The sequence below is a fragment of the Puma concolor genome, unplaced genomic scaffold (genome assembly GCF_028749965.1).
Source record: "Puma concolor isolate L17-30 unplaced genomic scaffold, mPumCon1.1.hap2 unalloc_scaffold_28, whole genome shotgun sequence".
In the NCBI taxonomy this organism is placed as follows: Eukaryota; Metazoa; Chordata; class Mammalia; order Carnivora; family Felidae; genus Puma; species Puma concolor.
In genome coordinates, this window is record NW_028240234.1 from 451,366 (window position 1) to 478,063 (window position 26,698).

The following is a 26,698-nucleotide window of genomic DNA, read 5'->3' on the forward strand; positions in this document are numbered from 1 at the left end:
TTCTGTCATGTCATTTGAGGCGAAGGGGATCTTAGGGTAACTGTATAGTAAGGACTAATGAAACACCTCTGTGTACCAACTCAATCCCTTTGTTTCCAGGTGAGAGAGCAGTTACGTGTGGCACTGGAGGGGTGTAGTTTCGTAGAAGAAGAATTAGGGGCCACTCGCAGAGTTCAGCTCCAGACATCACGCCAGGATTTGATTGGAGGGGGTTTCCTTTTTATCCATTGTTTTTAAAACAACGTATGAAGACTAGCAGTGGGGGCCCTCACATGTTGCTTCCCTTTCTGAGTTTCAAAGGTGCAGAGCCAGATGAAAGAGCTCCTGGCTACCCTGTGCACTCTCGTGGCCAAGCTGGAAGAGGACCTAGACATCTCCAGGAAAGACCTCATCCTTTCTGAAGCAATGAACACCATATTACAAAGAGATGTCCGTGAAGTGAGTGTCAGTTGAAATGGCCACGCCGTCGTCGAGCCAAACGTGGGGTGTTTGGTTCGGCCTTGCCCAGTGTGTCCTTCGTCTCCCACGGGTTTTGAACGTTTGGAGTTTGGTAGAAGTAGCAGCAGAACGGGACGTGACTCCGGGGCCTGGGCGGGCTGCCTCCCCATCTGCGTGGTGGAATCTGTCCTCCCTGGGCTCTCCCCTGCCGAGGCCTGGCGGGCAGGCGGCGGAGTGGCCTCGGGTGTGGCGTGTGGGCCACCTGAGCTTGGCCCATGCCGTGCTCTCGGTCCATTTTGGGAACACACTCGGCACGTAGGAACCAGCGTGGTGCTGCCAGGGCGTTTCCGGGGGCACGACCTTGCGGGGGCGGCTCTGCCAGGGGCCGTCACGGCCGCCTCTGCCGCCCTGCCCTCCTCCCAGGGGTTCCGTGCTCCTGGTCGTGACGGTCAGAGTGAGCGAGGGGTAGCCCGCTGGTCCTGGTGTAAGGTCATGGAGGAGTGCGGCCGCTTCTGCACGTGTGGTCGTCGATGGGAATCTGATCATTGTCACAGAGGACTAGTAAGGGTAGGATGGTTTCTCTGTGCCTCCTCCTGTCACTGTGAGCTGCCCTTTGCGGACAGTCCCCGCACACCCCACCCCCAGCCCAGCAGTGCCACCTCGGGAAGACCCTGTCAGACCCTCGAGGGTGTAAGTGCACGAGCAGTCTGTTTAGTACCTTAGTGTGGGTGAGATCGGGTCGGAATTTAAAACAAAAGTATTTGCAGAAATTATAGAACCTGTTCAGTGAAGTTGTTGTTTGGCAGAGGTGGGGAGAGACCCCTCAGCAGAGTTCAATGTGCAGAGAATTTAGAAAATCCTTTCTTAGGACTCATCACTTTCACTCTTGAGACTGCTGACATAAATTGCTTAGGAAACACGGAGGGCTGGAAGAGGAATCTTTCGGGTGTTGGACAAGAAACGCAGGGCAGGACGTTCTGGTTCCATTTGCAGTGTCAGATACCATGGGATACAATGTTGTTACAGGGTTAGGCTATAGAAGATGACTTCCAGTTATATGAAAGGTGGAGTTTGGCTTCCATTTGTTACCACTGCTGCTTCAACTTTGTGGTAATTGGATGAGATTTCATCCGCCTTTTCCCCGGGAAAAAGGATGGTTGTCTCATGGTGTGTGCCTCCAGAGGCAAGTCGCTGTTCTGTGGAAAGCTCAACGGTGTCCGGAGGCAACCGAGGTTGTGACTTCCGGGAGACTTTCTTATCCGTTTGTCTTTGAACACATGGGAAAGAATAAGCCTGGGTAACTGGTCAGAATCCCGAGCAGCCTCCGCACTGTCGGCACAGAGCCTGACGCGGGGCGCCAACTCACAGAGCGACACCGGCTGAGCCACCCAGGTGCCCCGAGGATGCTACTTTTCTGTTTGTTTGGAAAATGAGGATTTCGCCCGGGTTTTGTGTCTGGAGTGTGTTAATGTGTCGTACGCTAATTCGTTCCCTGTTTTCCCTCTGAAATACCTGCTGTAGGCCATGGCCCAGAAGGAAGACATGCAAGACAGGATCACTACCCTTGAGAAGCGCTGCCTCAGGGCACAGCACAAAGCCACCTCTCTGCACGACCTCAAGGAGAAACTTGAAAACGAGATGGCAAAGAAGGACTCTCTGCATCGACAGGTCATTGGTTTCGTTGGACTTCATTCCACTTTTATTAATTACAAGTCAAGTTAAGGACCAAGTGTCAATGTCAAGGTTTTAGGATCTTAGAAACTTGTGTTGACCAGCGGGGTTACTTCAACGTCCAGGGTTTAATTCTTTCGAATTTTATGGAAGCATGTTATGGGGCTCCCCTCCTTGATTCCTTCTTTGTCTTGTCTTACATGCACGTTACTCTGTTGCCTGTCAGCACTGTTTCCAAAGGAGCAGGGAGTGGCCGGGAATGTGTAGGCAGCTGGCCATTTTGGGTAGTACCTGAGATCGGGGGGAATGGCAGGTGCAGAAGCACAGTCTGGCGTGAGGATGTGAGACCCTGTGTTTTGGGAAGCAGCACGTCTCTTCCTTGGTTGTCTCAGGTCATCCGGCATTGAACAGGAAAACCACATCCAGCTTCTTGGAAACAGAGTGAGCTTTGTCTGGTGTGTTTGTCAAATGCGTCAGTCGACCCAAAATGATAATCAAAGTGAAATACTAGGAAGCCATTAAAATGACATGGAGGAATGCTGTTTGGAGGGTTTTCAAGCATGATACGTGGTCTGTATATACACACAGAGCTATATGCACACAGAAGATGGAAGGAGTCTGTGGGAACACACGTTAACCTTGCAAAAACCTCACCTTATACATGATTTTTAAAATGACTTTATATATTTTTAATGCTTATTTATTTTTGAGAAAGGGAGCCAGAGTGAGAGAGAGAGAGAGAGAGAGAGAGAGAGCGAGCATGAGCAGTGGAGGGCAAGAGAGGGAGAGAGGGAGACACAGAATCCAAAGCAGGCTCCAGGCTCTGAGCTGTCAGCAGAGAGCACGAGGCAGGGTTGACCCCATGAGCTATGAGATCATGACCTGAGCCGAAGGTGGACGCTTAACTGACTGAGCCACCTCGGCTTCCCTAAAAGTCCTTTAACAAAAAATCTCGTGTCTAAGTTTTCCACGTTGAAGTTTTCCACGTTTTTGGTCAAGAGGGAGAGTGTTTTTGTTGAATAATGGTACACTTCCAAAAAGAACTCAACTGGCATCAGGCATGCTCTCAGAAGCTCTGTGCTGGCTGATGTGCCCACCTCAGAATGTCCTATGTAGCGAGCCCTCGGACCCCAGTATAAATATGTTTACGAAGGGTTAGGACCGAACCCTTCTCTCCTTAACTGGTCAGGAAGAGCGAGCAAGCTCCTCCAGAAGATGGGTTTTCTTTAATGTGTGGGAACTTTGTCTTTGGAAAGACTTCTTTGAAGATAGTGAAGAAGAGCAAAGAGTTTGGCAAGACATGTTTTGCGTAGCGAACGGAGGACCAAGTGGGTGACTCCTCGCAGAAAGGAAAGGTTTACTCTGAAGCACCTACCAAACTGTTGGCTTCAGTCAGAACTAACAGTAGATCTCTGCATTTAGATTTTGTTTCACTTTATTAAAAATGGAAACGGAGAGAAGACTTGCTACACTTTGATGCTTTGCCTTCATTTCCTAGACTGCGGATCAAAACCGCCAGTTGCAAGAGTGCCTGGAGGTGGCGGAGCGGAAGCTGCAGCAGACCCCGAGGAAGGCCAAGTCGCTGCCCGAGGTGGAAGCCGAGCCGGCCCAGAGGGTGGCCACCCTCTGCAAGGTGGGGCCCCCGTTTCCTTCTGGGTCCCATGGTGGGAATGTCAACTTCATGGCGGTCCGTTCTTGTATCTCATTTCTCACCGGTAACGTCGGCGTGCCAAAGTCCGCGAACCAGCTGAGATCTGTTTTCGGTGCTTCTTTGTCTGACATTGGAATGCTTTTCAAACGGCAGGCATCATCCCCAGTTTTGTTCCCTCCGGTTTTGTCCGACGTGTGCAGTTTGCCGTTGGCTGCATCTAAGACTCACTGCTTTTCAGAGTTAAGTCAGCGACTCAAAGCTCAAGATAGTAGCCTTGGGCAAGAGAAGGACAGGGGTGCCTGGCCGGCTCAGTCAGTGGAGCTTGGGACTCTTGATCTCAGGGTCATGAGTCTGAGCTCCCCATTGGGTGTAGAGCTTACCGAAGGAAAAAAAAAAAACAAAAACAAAAAAAGCATAGAATTTTTCCGAGAAATGAGAAAATCCTATCCTCTTTCAAACACAATCGTTTTTTTATTTAAAAAATTCTTAAATGTTCATTTATTTTGAGACAGAGAGAGAGAGAGAGAGAGAGCGAGCCTGGGCACATACATGAGCAGGAGAGGGGCAGAAAGAAGGAGATAGAATGCCAAGTAGGCTCCATGCTATCAGCACAGAGCCTGACACAAGGCTCGAAGCCCCAAACCTTGAGTTCATGACCTGAGCTGAAGCCAAGAGTCAGAACCCGACTGACTGAGCCACCCAGCCACCCCTGTAAGAAATAAATCTTTAAGGAATTCACTCGGAGGTTCCACAAATAGAGTCGAGGAACGTGCCAGACACAGTCCCTGCCCTCCCAGTTCTCACAGCCCTCACCACCCACAGAGGAAGGCAGCAGTTGAAGAGGTAGTTTCCAGACATGATGTGGGCGGTGCTGGGATCGAGTGATGCACACAGGATGAGGGAGCCCATGACTGGGCAGCCAGTCCATCCTTCCGGAACCTGGGCTGAGGGAACCTGTAGCAGGGAGCCTGTTGGTGCTTCTGTGTCAGCGGTTCCAGTGCAGTGAGGGTCCCAGTGGGAAGGGGGGTGGTTTCGTCACGGGATAATGACCCTCAAGGCTGCCATCAAGTCGGGCAGGCGGCATTGGGCGCCCACAGGCCCAGGCTCCAACAGAGCCTCTCCTCCTTTGTGATCTGCATGTCAAGTCTCCATTTCTTTTCTCACCTGTCCTCTCTCCTGTCCCTGGTCAGCCGTGTAGCCCGACCCTTTGTCTTTGGACAGTGTGCTGCTGAGGAAGCTAAATTGTTGGAAGTAACTTCCCAGCTTAGGAAGGCAGCACGCCTGTTTGCTCTTTCCGCTTGCTGCTTCCTCCTGTCCGTGCTGAGTGGCCAGGGGTGTCTCCCGGGGGACGAGGCACCGTCCAAGGATCCGGGACCCGGGGTGGGGACGAGACCATTGCCTACCCCCGGTCACCAGCATGGAAGCCCACTGCTTCCCACTGGCACGCATGAGGCCTGTAGGGACTGTGAGCAGGCAGAAGGCCGCTCACAGCATGTCGTGCGTAGGCACAGCGTGTGTGGTGGGGCAGCCAGCTCTTCTGACCCTGCTGTCGCCCGCAGGCCGAGCAGAGGGGTGGCAACATCGAGGAAAGGCTGCGCCAGATGGAGGCCCAGCTGGAGGAAAAGAACCAAGAACTGCAGCGGGTACGTGTCCGGGCGGAGCAGCCGCGCACCTGGCGGTGGTTGAGGATGAGGCGCAGGCTGGGGGTGTGGGGGTAGGGAGTGGTCCCTTGTTTCCCACTTCTCCCCACGTGGACGCCAGGCCCCTTCTCGATCCCATCAGGGGTACAGTGCACTCTTGTGCGAGTTGGATGCTAGTGAACACTGCTAGCCTGTGGACAATGTTCTCTGGACGCTGGGGCCCCGTAGGCAGTGCCGCCTAGGGGTGGAGGCACCCGCACAGCCCACTGTGCCCACCAGCTCGTTAGCAGCTACTCACGGTTGACGCGGGACCTCGTGGGTGTCCCTTGGCCAAAGCGGAGATACTGGCCTGGGGTAGGGCAGCCTAGAGGAGGGGTCTCCTTCCTTAGGACATGACACCGAGGTCCTGAAATCAGGTCACGGGCCTGACCTTGGTCCCCACATCCTGAATTTCTACTTGAGATGTAAAGGCACAGGTCGGGGTAGATGTTCCTAAGAAGAGGAATAGCGTCATCGAGCCTTGACGAAAGGGAGGCCCGTGTCCCTTGAATCCCCTGAGATTTTTCCCTGTGGGAGCTGGTCGGACGTCAACATGAAACACCCAGGAGACAGAGCAGGCAGCCGCCTCCCCAACTTGGGACGTCCATCCAAGGCCATCGGGTTTTGTTTTCACCAGAAAACTCAAAACACTCACCCTTAACTTACACCAGACACTCGTGTGCTTGGCCCTCAGGGTCAGAGAATAAAACATGAGTTTCCGCAGAGTGAAGCTTCTGATGCCAGCGTGACGGCTCGCGTTGGCCGACCCCAGCCCGCCATGACACATGCACACAAGCGAGCACAACCAGACGCTAGCCTCTTGGGCCGAGAATTCCACCTCACCTACTTAGAGAAGCACTTCATTGCCTTTAGGACTGTATGGTAGTTTGGAGGGACAGGTGTTGAGATAAGGATTCTATTATAACTGAGACAATTCCAAGGACACTTTTAAGCTGCTTTGCTTGAAAAATACTTGGGTGCTGATCCCTTCTTGTGGGGTGGCCAGGGTCTTTTCCGAGTGACGGCCGTTGCTGCGTGTGAGGTGTGGTGGTCGTGCTTTCTGTTGCCTGCTCCCAAGGAAAGAGGTGCCAGCAGGTGTGGCTTGGAGGTGAGGAAGCCCGAGCCTGGAGGGACTGTCCATTGCCTAGCCTGCGGGTGTGTCCTGTGGGCTCTTCCTCCTCCCTGGGCCCCCCGACTGCAGGGCACATGTGTACTCCGTACCCCACGGCCCTCCGCCCGGCAGGAGCCCCTGAATCCTGCCGGCCTGTCCTCGCCGCTTCTGTTTTGGGTTAATTCAGGATATGCGGTAGGAACAAGTTTTTAAACCATACGATTGATGAGAGTTCTATAAAACACAGACCCGTGAACTTGGCGGTTCCGTTCGGAAATTACTTGAGGTAAATACAAGTTTCCATTACAAAACGTTCAGGAGATGTGTGAATTTCACGAAAAACAGGTCAAAGTCTTTCTCACCACTGAATCTTTCCCAAAGGGGATTTTTTTTTTATCTTTGGGTTTTGTCAATGGATTCATTTCTTTCCCCCTGAGGCCAGATCTGAGCTTGGGTTTCCGCCCCGGAATATGCCTCCTCCCGTGTGTAGATCAGCTGATCCCCTTGAGAATATGCTCTTTCCTGCATGTACATCTGCCTCCTGAGCCCATCTGAGAGCTAACAATGAGGACATTCGTGAGGGCCCATGCGTGTTTTGTTTCCCAGAAACAAAGGGACCTGCTAAGTGATGACCCCTGGGAAGCAGGTTCCTGCGTTTGTGTGCCCCGCTAAGTCGGTGCTGGCAGTGACGCACAAGCACGCCAAAGAGTGCCGTGGGAAGGGGCAGCCGAGGATGGCGTGCGTGTGGGTCACACCGCTGGTCATTCGCACGCCTGAGCCGGTGTTCGCACTTTGGCTTGAAGCCTGCGTCTTCTCTTTCAGGTAAGGCAGAGAGAAAAACTGAAGGAAGAGACTAATCAACATCTGTCCAGCACTATTGACAAGCTCCTTTCCGAATCTGACGAGCGTCTTCAGCGTCATCTAAAGGAAAGAATGGCTGCTGCAGAAGATAAGGTAGGATATGAGAGACAGCGGCTGAGTGCCCCGGTCCTCACAGAGGAGACGCTCACGTTGTGATCCTGAGGAGCAGCGTGGAGCAGAGGCTAACAGCCACTGTAGAAAGTAGAAATGATTCTTTCACGCGGAAAAACTGCAGGCCTACGTTAAGTTCCCAGTGTCGTGTCCCCGCCCGACGTATGCGTGCGGGAAGGTGCGTCTCACTGTCTAGAAGAGGAGTATGGTCTGGGCCTTTACTAACTGAGACGTAACTGAGACTAACTGAGACGTAAGGAGTAAGCTAGCTTCATGCTAATCAAAGATGGGCACAGAAACAGCCATAGGCAGTATATAACTAAGGGGAGGGGCCGTGTGCCGATACCCCTTTGTTGATAGGACCCGGCGGTGGCTGGATGTGGTCGGCAGGCCCTCGTTTGCCACCCCTGTGCTGGAACCTTCAGCCTGGTTCTTGTCTGGGGAGCTAATTTCTACCTCTTTTGTCCAGACGGACCGGTAGGAGTGCGCAGTTCTGTCAAGCATTTAACCAGCTGAAAACAGAGTATCTCCTGTTCCATCTCCTGCCTTCCCTCTTTTCATCTGGGTTGGAAAGAGTCTAAGCCTGGACTCTTACACCATCATAACGGACACACTTGAGGTGTAACGGGAGGGAAGCAGTATCATAGGATCTCTGTGAGAGAAGCTCTGGTGGGGACAGTTGGATGCGGACCTGATACTACCGGTTCTGATTACACCTGTGTCCCTGTAGATGAGCCCAGAATCTTCCCTAAGATTGTCACTTGGAGACACCAGTGAGCAATGCTAATTTCACGACACACTTGTTTTGGGTAAAACCCATTATGAGGTGCGTTATTATACCCCACGTGAGGTTCTACCTTGATCACTGGGGCCAGCCTTTCGGTAGAAGGTTGTATGTGAGATTGGAAGTATATGTACGAAACTTAGGTCAGGTTTCCCAAGTGACTGAGGCATCACAGACCCTAAAAGCTAGTACAAACCAGTGTACCTGCTGCAAGTAAACGTAGGAACTTGTCATACTTACAGTCAGACAGTGATCCGTGAAGAAATTGTACATGGACAAAGGATGAGTAAAGGCTGTTACTGCAGTTTCACAGACAGCATTTCACTCTGTGGTCATGTGACGCGGTTCGTTGGTATGGCCATCGGCTCCATGCCTTGTCTGTGGTGCTGCGTTATTGTAAAGAGAAACGTAGGCATGGTCTAGCATGTGGAACGTTTGAAAGAATCAACACTAAAGGACTGTCGGTATCTTTCTCAGAAGTCTCTGTTAGAAGTTGGCAATCTGAAAAAACAGTTACAAGAAATGCAACGTGAGAAGGTATTTCCGTCTCTCACTCATTCAGTGATCGGTTGAGACTGGAAAGGAGCAGGTGACCTCTGGGGCTCACACTTCCTCCAAGGCGAGCCACCACTGTGCTTTCGAGCGGCCCCACGCTCGCAAGTCTGAATGGCACGCATGTGGCGGAGTTGGAGCCGAGCAGCCTACGGGGTTCAGATTTCTGAGTCCCTTCGGGGGTTCGCTCGAAAGCTAAAATGTTCGCGTAAACCTTTCGTGGAGTGCAGCGTTGCCCAGCAGGAAGGTAACAGGTGACATGGGTGTCATCCCAAGGGTTCTCGAGGCTGCATTTGAAATGGTCAAACACACGGGTGATGTTAGTTTTCACGCAGCCCGATGCAGGCAACATGTTATTGTATCATGTAAATAGTGTAGACATGAAGGAGCTACTCTACAATGTTTTTCCACATTCAGTCCTTGCAACCCACGGGGCGTCTCACAGTTCCATCCCCTGTGGTCGGGACCAGCCCCATTTTGGGCGCTCAGTTAGCCACGTGCGGTGGTGTCTGCAGCCTGGGACGGCACTGCCTAGGGGGTAGTTGTGTGACCAAAGCTCCTCGTCGGTTTTACTCCCTGGTGCTGCGTGTGCAGACGTGAGGCTGGGCTGCAGAGGGTCCACGACGGAGCACGTGCCTATTACACAGAAGGGCTATTCCCCCACCGCCCAGAAAGTCCTGCTCCTCTCTACATAATTAGGAAGAAGTCCTAGTGGCTCGGTGTTTCTCCTCTGTAACCTTGCTATGCCTGAGACCTAACTGTTCAGTAGGGTTTAGGACGTTCACTTGGTGATCCGGGTGTTTACTGGAGGACTCTTGGAGAGAATGGTCTTGGGGTTTGTAACTGCTGAATTTACCCAGCGTGGTTATGATGGTCAGCATTTCAGCACACTTGATGCAAGTAGTGTTTTCCATTTTTTCTTGAATTCTAATGAACCTACAGTGTGGTATCAGTTTCAAGTAGACAGCATACCGTTTCAACAATTGCACACGTGACTCTGTGCTCGTCACCATCACTGTGGTCACCGTGTGTCACCATACAGAGTCCTTAGGGTATCACGGACCGTATTCCCTGTACTGTGCTTTTCATCCCCGAGACGGCCTTATTTGATACCTGGATGCTGATGCCTCCTACTCACCATCATCTCTTTTGCCAACCGCCCCTACTCTCCTCTCCTCTGGCCACTACCAGTTTGTGCTCTGAGTTGAACGGACTCTTGATGCAAAGACTAGTTAACCTTGCTTGCAGTGAGTGTCGTTGTCATTTGCTGCTTTGCAGGATCACCTTCTACGGAAAATGGAAGCACTGAGGGCCATATTAAAGCGGGCAAGATCGAGAGGCTCTTCGCTTCACCACAGGTATGACATTTCCCGCTTCACAGATCTGTTTGAGACGCGGCTGGGGGCGGCTTCCCTCTGTCACCAGTATGACCTGAACCAGCTCATGGTTCCCAAGTAGAACCGTGGGTGTGCTATGGTATGACCCGCACCGGATCAGAGTTACACACAATAACCCTGAGTGTGTTGTAGTCTGACGCGATCCATTTTCCAGGTACCAGCTAACTGATGATGGGGCGGGGCTGGGGGGGACACTGCCCTTCACCGTGCCTAACATGAACCACCTCACAAACACATACGTTAGCACCTGCTGTGTATCTTCCAGAGGAATCCTTTGGCCGAATGGGCAGAGGGACTGGATGTAGCTCAGGGAGCCGGTAGCTTAGTAGGTGGCAAGAGGGAGAAGTAAAACCTCATTCCAGAGGTTAGGTTTGGAATCTCAGGAGACCGGGAGGCCTGACAGAGCTCACAGCCATGGGAGGAGGAGTAGAAGTTAGGAAAAGTTCTGTTCGTGTTTGGGTGGGTTTATTTGCGGCCTCCCTCCCCCGAGTGTGGCAGTGATGGTGTGGGGCTAGGAGGGGTCCAGCCTGCCAGGTTCGGCCCAGCATCCCTGGAAGCTATGGTCCCTTCCGCAATGCCAGTGAGGTCACCATGGGAGTGCACACGTGGCCATGGTTGTGAAGGTCACCTTGACATCGGTGGGGTTAGCGCAGTGCTCGCAGTTTCTTATATTTTTGAAAAGACTGGAGAATGACAGGTAATCGCCGCAACTCTGTTGGGACGTTGGTGAGTCGCCTGTGAGGGAGTGGGTCAGCCGGCTTGTGAGCTGCGTCCTGCAGACAGTAACTGTCAGCAAGGTATTCAAAGGTTTGCTTGCTTCATGTACCTCCATGGTACATAGGAAATATGTACCATGTGAGAGTCATTCTGGTGTGACAGTGCCTCGAGTAGCTGACTGGGCCCCCTTAGGTGCAGGAAGCAGGCTCCTGCTCCAAAGGCAGGCCCACTCAGGCCTCACTGGGGTCTGTGCGGCTGCCGACGTGGGCTCTCGGGAGAGTCGAGGGTGTGCTGTGGCTGTCCGTGTTGAGCCTGCTTGTAGGAGAGAGAAGTCAGGGCAGGTAGAGTCCCAAGCGGCCCTCCCTGTCCACGGAACTACTGGTGGCACAGCGAATGTGTGTCCGGAGAGAGAAGCACACAGGAAGATCCGGGCACAGAGCAGCCTCTTGGTTGGCTGACGGAGATCCTCGCCAGCAAGACACCAGTGTGCTGAGTGTCACCATTCCAGGGCTTGATGACGGGTATGTGTGAGGAGGCCAAGGGAGCAAACAGTGGATGCGGTGCAGGCCACTCGAGTGCATGTTGGAGTTCTCAAGGGAAGGGGCTGTGCAGGCCCCTGGAGGGTGGCACCCTGGGGCAGTTGCCATAAGAGGGACGTCCACGCCCGTCACCCGCCTGAGGTGAGCTGGCCAAGGAGAAGGATAGAGAGGATCCCAGTGCTCCCGTGGTTGCAGAGGCATTGTCCGTGGTCACAGGTGGCCTTGTGGTCAGAAGACACCGGGCAGGAGACCGGCTGAGGAACAGGGTCTGTTTGAAGCCGTCTCACAAAGTGATCTCTCGTGTGGTGGCAGAAGCGAGGCTGGTGGGAGCTGTGTCGCCGTGAGCGGCCGGGGGCCGGGGGGACGAGACTGAGAAGGCGGCAGGCAGGCTGGACAGCTGAGCCCTCCTGGCACGACCTCACAGCCACGTCTTCCGTTTGTGTCCTCCTCTAGCAAGATGACATGGTCTGGGTTACAGAGGAAAAGAAAGGTGACGGACCAACTTCCACACGCAGGCGGGGCAGATGGGAGAGAGCTCTGGGATAGGACTGGATGCAGGGTGGTGGGGTCGGGAGCCAGGGAGCCTGAGATAGGGTGTCAGAGTCAGGGGACACACGCGAACCTCGGTGGAGCCACGAACCATGCCAGGTCCCATGCGGGGCGGCGTGTGTGGCTCTCCCCGATTGGCGATGTGTCGTGGCCCCACAGCGGTGAAGCTAGACCACCTGAGCTCAGGTGAGCAGTTGTTCTGGGAATGGGGGGACCAGAGGAGGGGAAGATGGTTGTGGCCAGCGGCCAGTTCCGACTTGGCTGTCTTAGAAACAAGCAGTACCCTGAGGCAGCACGTGCCAATGACGTTTCTTGAAAGGCCTCAGAGAAGAGCTTGAAGCACCACAGAGGAGACGCCCTGTCGTGGTGGCTCTGTCTCCAGGCCACAAGGGGTGACTCCAGGGGCCCCCTCTTTAGCTGATGTGAATCAGATGGGCGTGTTCTGTCTCCCGAGACCATAAGGATTTGTGAAATGGAAGGCAGCCTCTCTTCTTTTCCAGAGAGCGAGGAGCCCCTGGACTCCCATGCAGGGTTCAAGTGTGGAGGGTGAGCCCTTTGCTGAGGCCGGGCACGTGGGCTGGCGGGTGCTCCTTCGCAGCTGCTGACCGCTTCGTGCCCAGATCCTTTGCTGAGGGGAGCAGCTGACAGCCCAATTAAGTGACTCCACCCTAGGGTCTCGGGGCTCCATGGAACTTTTCTGGAGACTTCTGTGGCCAAGGGGGACATTTGTCTGTTAGTCTAACTGCACAGAGGCCAGAGACGCTTTTGCCTTGGAAACACCGGGCGCATTGCCACCTCCTGTGTACGGGAGCTGCGAGGTGTGGTTCCCGAGGATCCTGCCGCGGATGCCCCTGGGGCGCCCGATAGTGGCTGGTGGAGGAAAACCTGGGGTCACCTGGCATCACAGCAAGGGCCTTGGCACATGTGGGCCGGTGGCAGGTGAAGGCCAGAGGGACGTACAGGAGTGCTTTCCGGTCAGTTGGGCAGGAGGTGGTGCAGACACGCAGGATGACAGCTTGACCGGGGGCAGGCGCTGCTCCACCTCGGGGACGTCTGGGCCGCGGGGATGCGTTGCACCTGCTGGGCCCGGGAGACCCTGTCTCCACAGGGCCCGGCTAGCGGGCTTGCACTGGAGCCAGGGGCAAGGATGCCTTCCTTGGAGACCTTTTCCTGTGACCTCATGTTCCCAATTGATGGGTTCTGGCCTGGCTGACAAAGCCCACTTTTCTCTAGATAACAACCTTGGTGTGTGTGTGCGCGTGTTTGTTTGATTGTTCTCCTCCATATTTCAGGCGGACGCACGTCAGCAGCATCCCAGCTTCCAGGTTCCGTCTGGCGGACAGCCCCACGGATGCCAGCAGCACCAGCAGCAGCGCGGTGTTGCGGCGCCACCGGAAAGGCCGTGTGGCCCGTCTGCGACATGAGCCTTCCAAGGCAAGGACCTCCATCCTCTGGGGGCTCTCGTGGGACCCACCTGCCTGCTCCAATGTCACCTGCCTTTTCCTCTGTCTGTGAGGCTCTTCTGGAACTAAGGGACTGATAGGCTGCTTTCTCTTTTCCCCTTCCCCCATTCTTCTTTTGCTGCCTTAGAATTTACTTTTGAGAGCTTTTGTTCTTTCTTTGTATAAAGTAGCAATGTGGATGAAGATAGGACCTAGTGTTAAGCACAGCACAATGCAAATGAGTAAGGGTTTGAAATGCTAATAAAGGTTAAATGAACACGTGTCTTCATCGAACTTAAACAACAGAGAATTCACCTTTGGAGTTTAAGTACTTTTGTCCTTTGTCTCTTCAGCCGCCTATATTTTTAGATATTTGTGTAAGTTTTGAGCACCTGTAGTCATGGAACAAGTTTGGTGCAGATATCGTCCCAGAGCTAGGGTGCAGCATGACTGAAAAACCCAGATGAGGGGCGCCGGGTGGCTCAGTCGGTCAAGGGTCTGACTGCTGATTTCTGCGCATGTCACGATCTATGGTTTGGTGAGATCGAGACCCGCAGCCCCGCAGCCCCGCAGCCCCGCACGGGGCTCTGCGCTGACCGCGCCTGGAGCCTGCTTGGGATTCTCTCTCTCTCCCTCTCTCTGCTCCTCCCCCACTTGAAATAAAACAAAGAAGACAATAAATAGATAAAAAGTCAGAGGAGAGGCCTGCACCCCTATGTGTGCACAGTGTAGTGAGGGGAGACCAGCAGCGAATGGGAAGTAAAAGGTGAGATGTGTGTTAGTTATCTATTTCTGTTTGACAGATGATTGACAAAAGTCCCTAGATGGGCACCTGTGGATAGCCCCAGAGTCCAAGGGTGGCTCTCTGGGCAATTCCAAGTGTGGCAGTGGAGAGAGAGAGACAGATCTGGCAGAGAGCAAGCGGTCACAAGGTGGAAGGAGCTCAGTGAGCCAGGTGCTCAGGGAAAGGGAGACCGGTGGCCTGGTCGTGCTGGGTGGGGCCAGGCAAGGTGGAGGCCGAGGACCACGGTGGTCTGGTCCAGGAGCCCTTGCGCTAAAGCCCGCTCGCCCGAGTTCCAGAGTCTGTGTAGACACAGTAGGGGCAGATTTCTGGAGGACTTGAACTCTGGTTGGGAGCAGAGACGCAGTGCTAGCTGGAAGGAGACACAGGGCAAAAGTTCTGTGGTTTGTGTTTTGTCATTTTGCTGTTTTGCCCTGGCGCGTCTGTGGTCACTCGTGGCTGGCTCGTGTTGTTTCTCCTGTATCTTCATTTGTCATTAGAGAGTGGGGTTTTGCCCCAATAGTCATAAATTGTCGTTAGCGTATCGCTGTATAGTACAGGTGGATACGGGTACGATCTAGATCATAATTTGTAAACGAAGTGTTTCTTCCAAAGAGATAAGGCACTGAGCATAGATGAACGGAAGCTCGATGCAGACAGCACGCTTTGCGGTGCCGACACTCGCGTTCAGGACTCCAAATCTCACGGGCTTACTGAGCACAAGTACTGCCTTCTACACTGAAACTCGGGACTCCTACAACGTGAAGCTGTCACCTGCCCCTAAGCCCGTTTTTATCACGTACCTGCCCAGGGCACCCTCCTGTAACCAGCACAGTGATTCGTGAGAGGTTGTCAATCCAATTCGAGGTCAGGATTTCACATTCACGTCCAGCAGGGCGTTAACAGAGTGGGTTTGTTTGGTGTTATACAAGGTGTTGCGGGAACTTCGGCATCCCCTCGGGTGATACTGTAAAAGTGTAACTTGGTTTCCAACAAGGAGAACAGTTACAGGAAAGTTTAGAATAGGCACCTGTTAGACGTCTTTGTTCTACAAGATGCCATGTTTCAGTAAGTTGTGTATGTTGTCATGGAGTTTTACGTCCCTGAGTGATAATTGGGAGTGTCTCTGGTAAATGTCGAATAGCCTATTACATTCAGATGTGCGGTGGAACAAAGTTCTGCGTCCAGTCGTGGTTGTTTCTAAATCTTCTCTCCATTATATCCATCTCGTTGTTCTCTTTAAAATATGTTTGCTCGTTTCGTCTTGGAAATTGTAGCTTCCAAGTGTGCAGTAAATCTGATTCCTCTTCCTTTCTTTGCATGCCTCTGTCAGCCTAGCGATGTAAGGAAGCATCGGAGAAAGCGAAAGTGTTTCGTAGTGCAACCTAGCTGTGTTTGTCTGTGGTGTGGGGGAGAGTGCCCGTCTCTTCACGGTGAGCACCACAGCTGGGTAAGGACGAGCGGCTGGCGTGTGCGGGGAAGTACAGGAGCCACTGGGAGCTCGAGCGCGGCGTGCGGTTTCCACGGTACCTGCGACGGCCACCGGAGCTCGCCGTTGTCTCTCGTTTGTGTCTTGCTCGCTGCGCTGCGAACTTTGTTCCATGAGACACAGAAGTTTCTAGGAAGAGAAATTACTGAAGCAGAGCCGTAGAGTTTCGATTTCGGGATATAACCACTTTTGACAGCCGTAGCCAGCAGCATTCAGAGAGCTCTTAGGGTTCGTTCGCCACCTGGTGTGTGCAGTGGTTTAGGATCCTGTGACCTGGCCCTCACAGACATCCCCGCGAGCCACAGCTTGTGTGGTTAGCCCATTTCCAGATGTGCAACCAGAGCCTGAGAGCCCGGGTCCTGTGCATGAGGACACTTTGCAGGGCAAACACTGGCCACGACACCACTCTGCCACATACCCCACCTTTGCTCGGGCGCCCTCCTCCCATTTACAGTGCCCCTCGCCGGGACAGGACACCTCCTGTGTCCAGAGGACAATGACGTGGGTGTGCCCATCCTCAGGGGAAGCGCCGTGCCTCGGGACGGAACCCTCGACCAGACAGTCCGCCTCATAACTGGGATGCCTTGCTCCCTGGACCGGACCCCCATCCCAGACCTTCCCAGCCATGCGCTGACAGGGCCGTGCCTCTGATACAGAGCTGGGCGGCAGCTGGGGGAGCCCCTCCACTGCACAGACGGTGTGTCCGTTCAGTTGAATTCTTGCGTTCAAGTGCCAGTTCGGTCACTGGTTGTTTTGTGACCGGGGTGTATTCATCACCGTCTTTTTTTTCCTGCTTTGCTCTCCTGGTAAGTGAGGACAGCGCAAGGTTCACGGCCCTTGGGGTGTCCACACACTGCCCATCGGTGCACGGTCCTCAGAGATCAGGAGCTCACATCGGCGCCGGGGCACAGAGCACGCCCTGCATTCTGCTGGCTCGTGCTGCCTTTTCCTCTGTAGCAAGACTTTCTCAAGGAACAGAGGGTCGCGTGATGAACACCCAGGCAGGACGGCCTGCTCCCGCAGCTCACTGATGGCTACTTGGAGGGCTCTTTGGAGGTTTTGGGGGATGAAGTCTAGGCGTACGGGCAGTGGGTGTCAGGTCCGTGCAGACAGGGCCAGCACGGGCGTTGCACTTCCCAGCCTGGCGGGAGCCTCCCGTTTTGGTTGAGACTGAAATGGCCCATAGGCACAAGTCTGGCAGGACCCAGTGCTGGGCGGGGGCCTGTGTGTGGACTGCGCTGTGACCCAGGGGAGGGTGTGCTCCCGGAGCCCTCCGTCTCTGCTCACCTCATAGCCTGGTCGCTAGCGTGGCTCCCCGTCCTGTTCCCCTTTGGGTTTGTTTTCTCCATATCCTTGCTTCCACCTGGGTATGAAATCTACTTGTGTTGAGGGAGTCTGACCCTGTTTGCTTTTATGTGGATAATTTGTAGCCTGTTAAGGTAGCCTTTTGTTGTCTGCCGATTGTCAGGAAATCAGGAGAGGAGGCAGGTGTTTTGGAGCTGTTGGTGAAGCTTGTGTCTTCCCTGAGCTCAGCTCCGCTTGGTGCTGACCGCCATGGGTGTCCCGAGCCCCGTGCAGCTTCGGAGGTCCTGGTACAAACCCAGTTGGCTGTGCCTGTCTCGCCAGTCCTACACGTGTGTCTCGTGAGATCCGGCCCTGCCTCACCCCCAGGACCTGTCAAGGGTCATAACGCTGGCGGGTCCGTGGCCCCACGGTCCTTTCCAGGGCCCACAGCCACATAGCCGCAGACCCACCGCCTGTCACAGAAGGAAAAATGGAGTCTGAAGGGGTTCATTTGTCGTGACGGCAGCCACGGGACACTGTGTCTCCACCGTGTCGAGCAGACTGTCTGTAAGCTGCAGATGAGTCCGTCAGTTTGTAACATCACCCGAAACGGCCCCGAGAAGCAGAAGTCAGACCCGAGTGTGGGGTCAGGGGGTTGGGTGCCTTGTCACTTTACACACGTCCCCGTAGGTTCCAGCCTTGCATCGCTACCAGAAGTGACAGTGGGTTAGGCCACAAGCTCGCTCCACTTCCCCCAAACAAAGAGCTTTGGACAATCGTGCACGGGAGGGCTCCGTGCTCACCAGGGTTTGCCCTGAACGGCGTCAGGAAACAAACACCTTCCTTCTCAGCTGGCCGTGGTGTATGGTGACATGGTTTGGGTCTCCGCCTCTACCTTCTGTGGCCGGGCTCCTGGTGGTGCGAGGTCCTGGGGAGGGTACACCCCTCGGTGCCGATGGGCTGGGGGTCTCAGTGGGCCCACTGCCCGGACGCGAATCCACCCTTTCGCCTGGCGTTAGGCCGATCCTAGGAAGTCGTTTTGGACCCTGCACAAAGCACAGCTCATAGCTTTTCAAATGAGTTGCTGGCTGTGATTTCAGGGCCGTGTGCTCCTCTGTCTGGGCGCACGGTGAACTCATGTCACTCTCCTCTCCACCCCACAGTTGCTGCCTTTGGAGGGAGAGTCACAAGATCGTGTGGCAAGGACACGATGTGGACCGTCAGCTCCTTCTTCCCAGAGGTCCCTGAGCTTGGACAGGCTGCAGCAAGGGGCACCGCACAAGGCCAGCCACGAGGACATCAGGGACGCCACAAAGTAAGGGGCACAGGCATCGTAGGAGACATGCCTGTGCGCTGGTTTTCAGCTCTGAGAAACCTTTGATCTCTACATGGGGGAGAAAGGGTCGGAACAGCGATTCCAAAGAGAGGCCAATGAACCGAGCTTACGTGCACGGCGTTCTTGGGATACCTGCCTGGGTGCCCTGGGTGTGGCCAGCAGAGCAAAAGGCAGGTGGGAAAGACCGGAGTCTTGTGATGCTGGTGGCTGTAGGGCAGCCTCGTTTGCTCAGATCCTACGCACCAGCCGTCCTGAGACCTCCCTTTTCCTCCCGGTGGATCCTGGGTGACATGCTCCCTAGGGCTCCTCCCCTGGGCCGCACTGTGCCCTGTGGGGCTGTCAGGAGCCATGCTCTCTTCCCCCCACCCCCACCACGCAGCTCCAGCAGCCCCTCTGTTACTCGCACCACGCCCTGGGGTGGCTCAGGTGTGCATGTCCTCCGTGCTCCCGGGTCACAGCCAGGGAGGGGTGCCGAGCGTTCTCAACCCAAGGGGCTTGGACTCCAGATAATACTTGGGAGGGAGAGAGTGTCAGCTCCCAGGGCGCAGCCCTCCCTAGAAGCTGGGGGATTGTGCTTCTAATCACGTGGGGCGGTGTGTCGTGTGACGAGCACGCGTGGAAGATGCTCTCCTGTGCGTCCCCCAGATCCCCGGGCTCTCGGGATGGCCCCTTGAGCAGCCTCAGCAAAACTAGCAATAGCCGGGACTCACTGAACCACGCCCCCAAGAAGAAGGGCATCACAAAATCCATCCGCTGGTTGCTCACCAGAAGACAAAAGGTCCACCCCAGCCACGCTAGCGACGAGCCTGCATGACCAGGTTGGTGTCCCCTGCGTGTTTCCAGCGTGTGGGTGGTCTTACTGGCCTCATTCCTCTAGATCCGTGGTCTCTCTGCCTGCGGACCCCTCCCCGTGTCGGGAGACCTCACGTGGCTGTGGACACCCCCCACCTCCCATTTCATCACTCTGCTTCCCCACAGCCGCTGAATTGGAGCCACGGAATTGAAAACCCTTCCCAAGGTGCCCTGGGACTCCGCAAATTGGGCGCACAAGCTGAAAAACACCAAAAACTTTAAAAAATAAGCATTGTGTTTCTTGTCACCTTGCTGAGCACTTTTCAGCTGTACCTGTTTTTCAAGCAGTAGCTGTTCGTTTGGTCAATAGACTCTATAGCTGCAAAGCAGTATTATGTCCTCCACGGACATAAAAAGGCCTCCAGGGCCTTTTGCTCCTGGAACCATGCTGGGAAAATTCGGTCCCTTAGATGTTGCCAGTGTGTTTTCTTCCACATCCTTATACTTTCTGTAATGAAAACGTTAAGATTCGTGGTAGTGCCCTCTGGCTGTCACACCCACTGCTCCCAGAAATGTGTATGTCTTGTAAGTCCAGAGGTCACAAAATTGGCCAAAACATTCCCCTGTGTTTCCTACGTTTATTTTGTCATCTTCGGGAGGTATGGTTTAAGTACTTGGTCGTATGAGGACAGCGTTTATTGAGTTGTTTGCCCCAGCATTTGATTCAGTTTCACAGAGTGTGTGTAGGTGACTTTCTCCGGGGCTGAGATGTTCAAATCGCTGACTTGGGTTCTGTGTTACCATAGGTATCACGCAGTGTCTGAGAGTGGATCATACTGTGGTCTCTGTGGACATGCACGGCCAGTCCCAGAAACATACGGTTGACCCTTGAACAGCCAGGGTTTGAAGATCAGGTCCACTCGTATGCAAGTTATGTGTTTCCATCCAGTAGAGTATTGTAAATGTATTTTCTCCTCTTTATGGTTTTCTTAATCACATTTACCTTGTTTTATGAAGGAATACAGCATATACACGTCACTTATAAAATATGTGTTAACCGACTGTTTCTGGTAAGGCTTCTGGGTACAGTGGGCTATGAGGAGTGAAGTTCTCAGGGAGGTGGCGGTGAGGTAGAGCCCCATAAGGCTCCACGAAAGGTGCCTAGTGGTGACAATGTCCGCCTCAGGAGAATGAGTCTCAGAGTTATTACAGAGTTATTACAGAGAAATGTGATAACGATCTGTAAGTGTTTTAAGCGTGTCCATGTGTTTGAACAACTGTTATTTTACCTAGTGAAAGACCTTGGAAATGAACTGGGTATATGTGTTTCCTGTACTGTGTACTTCATTTTAAATCTCTTCACAGTTGACAGAAGCCGTCTTTCACCAGAAGTAACTAGTGAATCATCTGGTGATTTTTCGATGTGTCCTAAAGCAAATGCAATAGTTATTACTTTGCATGAAAGTGAGGTGTCCCGTCACAGTCTCTTAATATGCTGGGGAGTCTTTTCAGGTTTCTCTGATTTTCAACCGAGTCCACAAAGCGGGCTCTGCGATTAGAACTGAGACGTTTGTGTTGAAGTGACAAGGTGCCCAGGCTCGGGGCCAACAGTGTTGTCTGACGGGAGGAAGGTTTTCCAGAACACCCGGAGTGTGCAGCTGAAGCATAGGCTTGGGGCACACAGCGGAGATCCTTGTCCTGCATTACAGGGTGTGGATGTGATGGAGAGAGCTTTCGGCAGCCACCGTGGCCATGGGTGTTTACTGTCGGCAGAGGTGCTGGTTTGGAGGAAGGACCCGGGGATTCGCTGGGTCCTATCGATCGGCCTTAAGGAGGATGCCAACAATCGCGTAGACGGTGGAGTTCACGGCACGTTGATGGCCTTAGATGGGACCTTCGATGTCACCGCCCTGGCGCTTCTGGTGCAGATCCCGACCCAGCACACACAGGTGACACCGGGCCGTCTGCACCCGCCCACTGCTCTCCTGCTGGAGACCCCGCAGCCTGTATTAGAGCAAGGCAGCGCGTAGCTTCACCGCACAGCTAGTCCTCTCTCGCCAAACCCGGTCTGTTTTGCGCGGCACGGAGTCCTCGGTGCTGCCTCCTCCTGCCTGAGCTCTGCCTGTCCCTTCCCCTCACAGGCTCGTGAGACTGGCGTGCATTTAGCTCTTATGTGGAGAGAGAAACACTCTTACTTCGTGTGCCACGTGGAAGTTTCATGGCTTCTGTTTCTGATTTCCCTGTGGAATTCTGTTCGACTCATGGGCTCAGTGGAGAATCAGGACTCTTTCGATCCTTCTACAGAACACTGTACACCTTTGGGAATGCCCTCAGTGTCCCCTCTGCAAACCCCCCTCCACGGCACCCTTGTCTAATTTCCCGGAGAGCATGGACCCCTCTCCCCAAAGGCCCATTCCTGTGGGCTTCCTGGGGGGCTCAGATGATTCGGCGCTCGACCCTTGCTTTGGGCTCAGGTCATGATCTCATAGTTGGTGGCGTCGAGCCCCAAGTCGGGCTCCGTGCCGACAACTTGGAGTCGGCTTGGGATTCTCTCTCTCCATCTCTCTCTGCCCCTCCCCTGCTCATGCTGTCTCTCTGCCTCTCAAAGATAAGTAAATCAAGCCCATTAATGGACTCCACATTAACATCTCTGATTGAAAATACACTATTAGGATTCAATGGGTATTGTTTTGAGTTTGAAGTCTTGGTTTCGACGCAATTGCAATATGTTGTCATCCTTTAGATTGACATTAACTTTTGGGGTGTCGGCTCGTGATTTCAGGCTCGTGCTATCTTGGAATGGGAGTCGAACCACCTTTTGGTCATGGCGACTGACCAAAGGGTTGGTGAAATAAGTTTTCAGCCTAATGATATCTAAATTTGCGTTAACTGTTAAGTATTATATTTGGGGATGCCTGGCTGGCTGAGTCAGAGGACAGCGTGACTCATAATCTCTGGGTTGTGACTTTGAGCCCTGTGCTGGGGGTAGAGATTTCCTAAAAGTAAAATCAAAAAAAAAAAAAAAAAACAAAAAAAACAAAAGGAACGTAGATTATTATGTTTGTAGGGATCACGTACCAGACTACTCTTCCAAATGCGGAGATAATTTTACCTTACAAGTTAAGCTTAGCTCTTAATTTATTAACAAATGAGCTTTGGGGCGCCTGTGTGGCTCAGTTGGTTAAGTGTCTGACTTTGGCTCAGGTCATGATCACACTGCTTGTGAGTCTGAGGCCAGCATGGGGCTGGCTGCTGTCTGCGTGGAGCCTGCTTTGGGTCCCCTGTCACCCTTTCTATCTGCCCCTATCTCACTCACACACAATCGTTCTCTCTCTCTCTCTCTCTCTCTCTCTCTCTCTCTCTCTCTCTCTCCCTCTCTCTCTGAAAATCTAACAAACAGGGGTGCCTGGTAGCTCAATCATTTAAGCATCTGAGTCTTGCTTTCGGCTCAGGTCATGATCTCACACTTCGTGAGTTTGGGCCTCCCATTGGGCTCAGCGGTGACAATGGGGATTCTGCTTGGGATTCTCTCTCTCCCTAGCTCTCTGCCCTTCCACAACTCATACTGTTTGTGTCTCTTTCAAAAATAAATAAATGTACCTGCAAAAACGTAGAAAACACCCAAACCAATGGGCTATTGAGAAACCAATATTTTAACAGAGGTGAGGAGTTTGGTTTCTTTCCTTTTGGTATTTGACTTTTGATAGTCTTGAGAAATATTTTTCACATCATAACACGTTGACGGCAGCCTGGCAGTAGAGCCTGTAAGTTGCGTTTGGGGGCGCCTGGAGGTCTCTCTGCAGTCCAGGGCCCTGTGCTCTGGGGGAAGGTTACAGTCGTTTATTGAACAAGACACGAAGTGTTGATTTCTCCTTATACAACACCAGGACTGATTTACTCCCACACCACTACTTAAGACTGTCTTCATTGCCATAAGAACACTCGAGTGTGACGAGAATAGGACACGTGAAAGGGTGCGGTGGGACTGTCCTAGCGTGTGGCACTGTCCGCAGCTTAAAGACTGTTTTGAAAACAAAAAGGTAGTATCTTCTATAGCAAGAAGGTGATTTCACAAAGACAGTGCGGCAGGTCCAGTCAGCCCAGGACTGTCCTGACTTGTGCCCGGTCAGGGTCCTGGCACAAATATGGCCCTGCCTCCCTTTACCGCCTGGGGCAGCCGTCTGGGCAGGGGGCCCCCAATGGCTGTCAGGAATGGGGGTAAACAGCTGTAAACAAACTTGCAGAGTGAGGTCATTTTAAAGGGCTGGTGACCTTACTATATATTTTTGGTTTTTATTTCACAATGGGTCCTGTAATTTCCCAGGATGATGATAGAAGCTTCAGGAGGGCACCTTCTTAGAGATAGCAATGTGGATCAAGACACTCTTGACTTACCTGCTGGGTCAGCAGAGACTCTCCCTGCAGGCTTCTGGGTCACTTCCTCTCTGTCCTCTATGCAGCCAGAGAAGACGCTGCTGGTCTGTATGTGACGTGCTGCTCTGCCCCAGCCTCTTGGCGGAGGTATGGGAGGCTCTTGGGTTGGAATGTGAACACTGATGGAGAATGGCCGACTTCATATGTAACAAGGCGTTCAGATGCTGTGGCATGCTCAGGCTCAAATGATCTAAGGTTACTCCTCACTTCTGCTTATCAAAGTTTCACAGTGAAAGAGATTTTTTTAACTTTTCTATCTGATGGAATATTAGCGTATTCTCTCAACTACTACAACTAGGCATCGTGGGTGTCCTCAGAGCGTTGGACCAGCCTCAGAGCGACACTCGCAGAGCTACGTATGTGATGGGCAGCCCTGGCCCCTCTTTCCCAAGATGGCAGATGGACACGGCGAAAGTGTTTTCATGGCCTCTACTGCCCCATTGCTATTTGAGAGTGAACTCCCGGGGACTCCCCCGGCTGCTTGCGGGTGGAGAGAACCCCACTCAGAAGTGCCCCGGGAGCCCTCAGTGGTTGCTGCTGTGGTTTAGAATGTGTGTGGCTGTATTTGTGCCCTCATGTGCTATTTTAAGACTAACCGCATGCTGCATTTGCACGCTGCCCCTTGTGTTGCTTGGAGCAGGCATAGTATCTGCACCACAGAGGCTGGATTCAGCCAGTCATGTCTTAATCCTGCCGACGCCTCCTGTTGGTGAGTAGAGGGCACCGTCCATGCAGGCCACAGTCGGACACCCTGTGTCCTGTCTGCGCAATGTCCGTGTGAGCCAGGACAGCCGCAGCAGGCTCACTTAGGGACTTTCAGAAACACACAGACACGCAGACACACATAGACAGACTCACACACACATACACATACGCGCGCGCGCGCGCGCACACACACACACACACACACACACACACGAGCTTCTCTACACCTGCTAAGAGGATTCTGGTGTTTGTGTGCTTACACTTAAAGAGGTTGGTGTGTTCTCAGTTTTTCCGGAGAAAACTGTATTTCCACTCTTTTTGTAAAAAAAGAAGTTTGGCTTCAGTGTCTGCTAATGTCTTTTGTGGTAGGGAGGCAGGCTTGCTGTCGGAGCAGTAGGAGATTTTCCAGGTCTGAGCTGACCTTCCTGGTCGTTCGGGAGCAAGTGGCACTGGCCTTTGCCTGGTCTGCTGGAGCTCCTAGGTCAGCAGGCCCTGGCTGGCTTGTTTTACGCACACCTTCTTGAATGAACCAGGCCCAAGAGGATTCTAGTCCTCACGTGAGTGACGCTGGTGGCCTCTCAGTTGAGAGATTAGCTTTTAAAAGCGGAAGCACATTGCCCTCTGAGGGGCTGAGTTTGAACTTGGAGATTTCGGGTGTGGGCCCCAGAGCCCAGCCCTCTTCTCCCTGCTCTGAGGGCCTCGGGGGGTGGGCTTTGTGCTGCTCTCATTCTGTTTTCCTGTCTCAGCCACAGTGTTTGATTGTTGGGAGCTCCTGGCTGGAGGCCAGGTGGAGCCTATGACACTTGAACTTAGGGTAGTGAGTTTGAGCCCCATTTTAGAATGGAGATTACTTAAAATCCTGAAAAAAAAAAAAAGAATAGTTGATTGATTCCTTCATCTTGTTTTTTTTTTAATTTGGTAACTTTCAGTCTTAAGCCAGTATGAACTCAATCGAATGATTCTCATTGGTCATGCAAAATGCTTCATATTTTCTCTAGATTCTCAAATCTCTTCAGCCAGGAAGGTCTTTGGGGACGGGGGGCACGCGCTAGGCCCCACCTGGGGCCCTGGAAGGTGCTTTTCGGGCTGATGTCTTAAGACTGATTCTTTCCTTTATCTTGCAGTTTACCCACACTGCTTCTACCGATGGTCTTGCAGCACGCAGAGCCCAGCAGTGACTACATTTGAAACTTCAACCAGATCTTTCATCTGTTAATCCTTGTTATATGGACCCTGAGATATTTTCTTACAGTATTTAATTACTGAAAAATTCGTGAATAGGATCGAGAAACTCATTTAGCATGTAATGTTTCGTACATTTCTGTAAATTTGTCACTCCCTATAGATAGTTCCTTACTTTCATGTATATCCGGGCTATAAATATCCTTTGGAATCAATTGATGTTCTTATATCGCAGTTTAGTCTTTCAAGTGTATGTACTATCATGGTTGTATGTATAAATCCTACGACAAATACAGGGCTTTTATAACCTGTGCATGTATTGTAATTATCATTGTTTAATTGTTTGTTAAGAAGCCCTGACAGAGAAAAGGATTTTACCACGTTTGTCAAATCACCGTGACACAGCCTGCATTATCCTTTACGAATGTCCCTTAGCTCTACAACCATGGTTTTGATATAATCAGACTTAATTTGCAGCAATTGTCATTGTATTTTAATGACTCACCTTAACTACACTTTTTCTAGCAAGCAATGCTTTCTTCTGCAGTGTGAACAGATTAAAAATATCTGGTGTTAACTATCAGCTAAAGAAACTTGGAGTGGAAAGCTGATTGAAACACTGTGACAATCTCCCAGGGCCGGTATGCTGTTTCTGAGCCTGGTCCCCGGGGGCCTGGGCAGTTTGCCTGCAGTGACCCGCACAACCTGGGAGCTGAGGCCCCAGAAAGCCTGGGTGGGGCAACCTGGCCACCTCTTCCCCGAAACCCTGCCCACCCCCTTCTCCCCCCCCCCCCAACCCGAACCTTAGACCCCTGGCAGCAGAACTCTCAGAGGACCAATCAGGGTGCACTGGTCTCCCACCTCGGGCCAGGGCGCTGGGTGCTCAGCACAGAGCAAGATGCAAGATCCTGGAAACAATGTAGTGCAACTCTAATAAAGGCCTTATTGTTCTTACGGAAATCAGCTGTTTAGATTTGTTTGTAAACAAGTTTACGGAGTGGACCTCATTCTCCATTTGTAGATTTTATTTAATTTTTTTATGTTTCTTTATTATTGAAAGACAGAGAGAGAGACAGAGCATGAGCATGGATGCTGCAGAGACAGGAGAAGACACAGAATCCGAAGCAGGCTCCAGGCTCCGAGCTGTCTGTCAGCACGGGGCCCGACGTGGGGCTCGAACTCACAAACTGTGA

At 52.7% G+C, this 26,698-nt stretch overlaps 1 protein-coding gene across 2 annotated transcripts; it reads left to right on the forward strand.

Moving 5' to 3' along the window:
• The first annotated feature begins 141 nt into the window (after positions 1-141).
• LOC147571426 (liprin-alpha-4-like) lies at positions 142-26,465 on the forward strand. 2 transcript variants are annotated; one of them, XM_086696423.1, is made up of 9 exons: positions 142-438; positions 1,960-2,106; positions 2,502-2,550; positions 3,608-3,742; positions 5,320-5,403; positions 7,373-7,504; positions 10,137-10,216; positions 13,353-13,494; positions 25,448-26,465. In XM_086696423.1, exons 1-9 carry the CDS (start codon positions 428-430, stop codon positions 25,499-25,501), a joined length of 834 nt encoding a protein of 277 aa, XP_086552549.1. In that variant the 5' UTR covers positions 142-427; the 3' UTR covers positions 25,502-26,465. The 2 variants fall into 2 exon arrangements, with proteins under 2 accessions (XP_086552549.1, XP_086552548.1); XM_086696422.1 differs by lacking the exon at positions 2,502-2,550.
• The last annotated feature ends 233 nt before the right edge of the window (positions 26,466-26,698 follow it).